The sequence below is a fragment of the Penaeus chinensis genome, chromosome 1 (genome assembly GCF_019202785.1).
Source record: "Penaeus chinensis breed Huanghai No. 1 chromosome 1, ASM1920278v2, whole genome shotgun sequence".
NCBI classification, from domain to species: domain Eukaryota; kingdom Metazoa; phylum Arthropoda; class Malacostraca; order Decapoda; family Penaeidae; genus Penaeus; species Penaeus chinensis.
Genome location: NC_061819.1, coordinates 21,296,291 through 21,301,290, shown reverse-complemented (window position 1 = coordinate 21,301,290; position 5,000 = coordinate 21,296,291). Strand labels below are relative to the sequence as shown.

Here is a 5,000-nt window from a genome sequence, read left to right as displayed (position 1 = left end):
CCTTTCCTATACACTTTCCCTTTTCCCTTTCCCTTTCCCTTTCCCTTTCCCTTTCCCTTTCCCTTTCCCTTTCCCTTTCCCTTTCCCTTTCCCTTTCCCTTTCCCCCTTTCCCCCTTTCCCCCTTTCCCCCTTTCCCCCTTTCCCTTTCCCTTCCCCTTTCCCCTTTCCCCTTTCCCCTTTCCCCTTTCCCTTTTCCCTTTCCCTTTGCCCCTTTCCCCCTTTCCCTTTCCTTTTCCCTTCCCCTTCCCCCTTTCCCCTTTCCCTTTCCCTTTCCCTTTCCCTTTCCCTTTCCCTTTCCCTTTCCCTTTCCCTTTCCCTTTCCCTTTCCCTCTCCCTCTCTCCCTTTTCCCCTTTCCCTCTCCCTTTTCCCCTTTTCCTCTCTTCCTTTTCCCCTTTCCCCTTTCCCCTTTCCCCTCTCCCATTCCCCTCTCCCTTTCCCCTTTCCCCTTTCCACTTTCCCTTTTCCCCTTTCCCTTTCCCTTTCCCTTTCCCTTTCCCTTTCCCTTTCCCTTTCCCTTTCCCTTTCCCTTTCCCTTTCCCTTTCCCTTTCCCTTTCCCTTTCCCTTTCCCTTTCCCTTTCCCTTTCTCTTTCCTGTTCTCTTTCTATCTCCTCCTTATCCTTAATTGTTTTATAAATATTCACAGTTATGCTTTCCATCTTGAGAAAATTATCAGAGGTACAATATGATTCAGACAGGAAATTTTAATACACCTAATTCTTAAAAACAAACAAACAAACAAACAGAGAACAAGGTTGTTCAAATACTATGATATGCACAAAACTATTGAATGAATTATTTCAACTACATAATGTTTATCCAATGTTTTAGTGATTGGAGGTTACAGGATCAAAATATTCAATGATACCCTTTTTATATTTTTTTATAATTCATACTATTCTCAACAGTGTCCTGACTTAACTCTCTGACAGGGCCTTTCTGTTGCTATGAGCAAATATCTACAGATAGGACTATAAAAAAGATGAAAATTATTGATGATTACTAAAATATATATATATATATATATATATATATATATATATATATATATATACACACACATACACACACACACACACACATACAGGTTTGGGCTATGCCCCCCCCCCAAAAAAAAAAAAAAAAAAAAAGACACTGAGGGCTAGATTTTAGATAGTATGTATTATATTTATATGTTAAATGTATTCTACTTTTTACTAGGTTTTCAACTTTTATTTCAGAATGATCCAACAGCTTCAGAATGACTTTGAGCGAGCAATTGAAGGATCAGGATCTGCTGCCATAAACACCAATGAGCTCTCAGGTGGTGCCAGAATCAACCGCCTCTTCCACGAACGATTCCCTTATGAAATCGTGCGAATGGAATTCGACGAGAAAGAACTTAGAAGAGAGATTGCCTTTGCCATCCGAAACATTCATGGTATTCGAGTAGGCCTGTTTACCCCTGATATGGCCTTCGATGCCATTGTTAAGACCCAGATAAGTAGGCTGAAAGAACCAAGTTTGAAATGTGTTGACTTGGTTGTGCAAGAACTCACCAATGTGGTCAGGAACTGTGCTAATAAGGTAGGTATGTTTTTTTTTCCCCCCCTCTCTCTCTCTCCTCCATCTTTAATATGTATAGGATCAAAGATACCATGTAACCAATATTTACTAAAAGATGAGTAAATGATAACTTACTTAGCATTTTATAGTTTTAGGTATTAGAATCTTCTCAAGCTTTCTAGTATGTAGTGTAGTATGTAGCTGTACTTTGTTTTGCTATCAGTATGTGACACTAGAATAAATGTTAAAAGGAAACATAGAATAGCATATCTAGATTCTAAAAAAAAAAAAAATATCTTCAGCTTAGAATGTGAGAAAAGATATGTAGGAGTTAGTTAATGTACTTATCTGTAATCGTAGATGTCCCGGTACCCAAGACTTCAGGAGGAAACAGAACGAATCATAACACAACATATCAGAGAGCGTGAACAGCTTTGCAAGGAGCACATTCTTCTCCTGAATGACTGCGAACTTGCATACATGAACACCAACCACGAGGACTTCATTGGTTTTGCCAAGTAAGTACAACAACTTTTTTTTGTCAATTTTTATGTAAAAGATTAGATATGTGATTTTTTTGTGTTGTGATATCTTTTGTCATTTTCAGTTAATTACCTCTTGTGACTTGTACAGTATAATGTATTTTGATAAATGTATATACATATTTTCATGATCACTGAAGTAATATAGTTTTGTAAATTAGGGATGGTACCTTTCACAGATGTATTCAAGAAACTGTGGTTATTGTTTAAGTGTTCTTATTCAGGAGGTTAAATGTATTAATCTTGTTAGTTGAAGCAAAAGAAAGAAAAAAATAAAAATAAAAAATAAATGGGCTTCAAAGGTGATAAAGAAATTTTGTTTTGTCAAAGCGTGTTTCATGTTTTGATTAATAGTATTTCCTGTTGTTGTTTTTTATTTTTATTATTATATTTTTTAATGTTAACTGTGGTTACCCTTATTTAGAGCTCACAAAAAAGAAGAAAGTAGAAATACCATGAAGTCTTATTTGTGTTTATGTGAGCATGTGTTTTATTTTACATCTTTCATGTAGAATTTATTTTTCTTTAATTTAAATTCCAATTGTGTTTAGGAAATGTTTAAGCACATGATTATTTCACCTAATTCATGAAGCCTTATGTTAAGACAATATTGGCATTTTGTAGAATTTTGGTCCTTACTAAAGAGACTGATAAAAGTAAACGAAAAAAGAGGAAAAAAATAGAACTAAATTCCATCAACTTAAGTTTCTCAACTACAAGAACAAAAAATAAAACATTCTAGAATATTTCAAAGCATTTTTTAAATGTATCTGCTTCTCTTCTATTACTCTTGCCTTGCACAAGGGAACAGCATATCTCTTTGGATTAGAAAATTCAAAATAAATGGAGAGAATAAGGAAAGTTACTGAACTGATTTCTAATTACTTGTTTTTCAACTGAAGTGAACTGCTGTGAAGTCTGCTGTGATGAAAATAAGAGGATATCTTTGAAGATAATTTTTTACATATAATATAGGTTTGAAATACTACAATCCTTTTGACGTTTCTTGCTACTCAGAACAATGAGGAAGTCCTTTTACTTTAGATCATCTTGTTTTCTTCTGAAATACTGATTTGAGTATTTCTTACTGAATGGGTTACAAAATAAGTCCCTTCTCTTGGTCGATTGACAAATTTCCTTATTTTGATTGTACTGTAAGGCTAAGAATGGGTCTATACTAAGCAAAGACTTTGATTTGTTATCAGTACTGTAGTCTCTAATTTGCAAGCCCTAATTTTTTTGTAAGTACTTGTTTGTGGTGTAGTATATAATTTGCAAACCCTTATTTTTTCTAAGTACCAGTATCTAGTATACTTTTCCAGAGCTGGTACAGACTAAACTTAACAAATATAGTAACCTAAAGAGGCCATGATAGAGCATCAGATGTTTTCTTTGTACTCCTCAAGCTGTAATTTTATGGAAAAAAGAAATTAATATGTCCCATGGTAACAGTGCATAAAACATAAGTGCAGGAGTTGAACAGTACCAAAATTCCATATTTGCACTACTAACCATAGTAGTACCATAGCAGTGTTCTTAGAAATGTGTATCAGGAGAACAAGTGTTTTAGAATATGGTATGCTATCTTTTATGTAGGTAGTTAAATGAGGTTGGATAACTTTGTTCTGCATGTCTCATAGATGGCACTTGTCAGTTGTTATTCTAAGAGAGAGCTGTTTTTTTGTGAGAAAATCAGATGTAGAGTTCATGTTAATGTCAATGGGAAAGGTTGCATTATTGAGCGTAGATGATATGAATAATTAGGGTATATTTAAGGTTGAAGTTTATTTACTAGCAATATTCAGTGTTGCTTCCCAATTTCATCTTCTGTGTTGTATGGGAGTTTAAAATTGTGGTTTCTGGTGTAATTGATATTTTATTTTTCTCTTACATAAATTAAGCAAATGAGTTCTAGGGTTGTTGTAGAGATTGTGATTGTGTATTAGGGAAGAGTTTTAAAGTAATTTAGGGTTACATTTTTCTTGCAATTTTGATTGTTGATATTAGTTGTAGTTTTCATGACTTGATACCAACTTAAATTTTGGTCCTTATTATCACAAGTAATCATTTGAATACATTTCTTACTTTCTTAACCACTTGGATCTGGATGCTTCACTGCTTGCACATGGACCAAAATATGGGCATTTGTTTTACTTTAGCAGCCACTCTGAAAGGTGTGCGACTTTTAGTCCGGGTGCACACAAACACTCATTTGCGGTGGCAAGACTCCATGCCTCCCTTTTGCAATATTATTTTCTCTTTTTCTGCATAAGCATTTTTAGCTTTTTTACCATTTACCAATATCTAAATTTGTCATTTGATTTGTTTTATTTTTTTCCTTGCACAGATACTATATCGTCTCTGTACGTAGTCTGTAACTCAGTGCAGTGATAATAACAATAATTCTCATTTTGTTATTTGTGTCAATTATTTCATTTTATTATTATTATTTTTTTAACAACCAATTTTCTCTTATACAACCTGCGTCACTGGTCATGATGGGCAGGAATAGAATCCTGAGCATGAAAATAGTGTTCTCTCTGGAGCCATCACTCTTCAAGTCATGGCTCACAGATGCCCACTGAGTCTAACCACCCTTTGAGAGCTTTGTGCACTCGTGGCCAGTCATTCCCGTCATCCTGTCCTTCAGCTGAAATTCTCATGATGATGGCAAGTTCCTGTCATCCAGGCCAAATTTTCCCATGATGACATGTTCATGTCACCCTTCCCTCAAGCCAAATTTTTTCATGTGATGGTCACGTTATCTGGGTTGTAGGGGTTAAATAGTTAAGGTGATTAATATAATCGTAGATGGAATTGCACAAGCTTATTGGGAGTCCTTGTATTGCAGTTTTGTATGTCAGATGTTGTAACACTTGCTCTATTGTCTTTTTGTTTTGTAGCTTGTATGAA

The 5,000-nt window shown here is 35.0% G+C and overlaps 1 protein-coding gene across 8 annotated transcripts in view; it reads left to right on the top strand.

Annotated features, from left to right (window-relative positions):
• Positions 1-5,000, top strand: part of LOC125026020 (dynamin-like) — a 115,023-nt gene that overhangs the window by 52,818 nt on the left and 57,205 nt on the right. For all 8 annotated transcript variants that reach the window (XM_047614663.1, XM_047614581.1, XM_047614432.1 and 5 more), the window contains exons 7-8: positions 1,221-1,566; positions 1,906-2,063. In XM_047614663.1, coding sequence (XP_047470619.1) covers positions 1,221-1,566; positions 1,906-2,063 — 504 coding nt within the window. The remainder of the gene's footprint in view (positions 1-1,220; positions 1,567-1,905; positions 2,064-5,000) is intronic.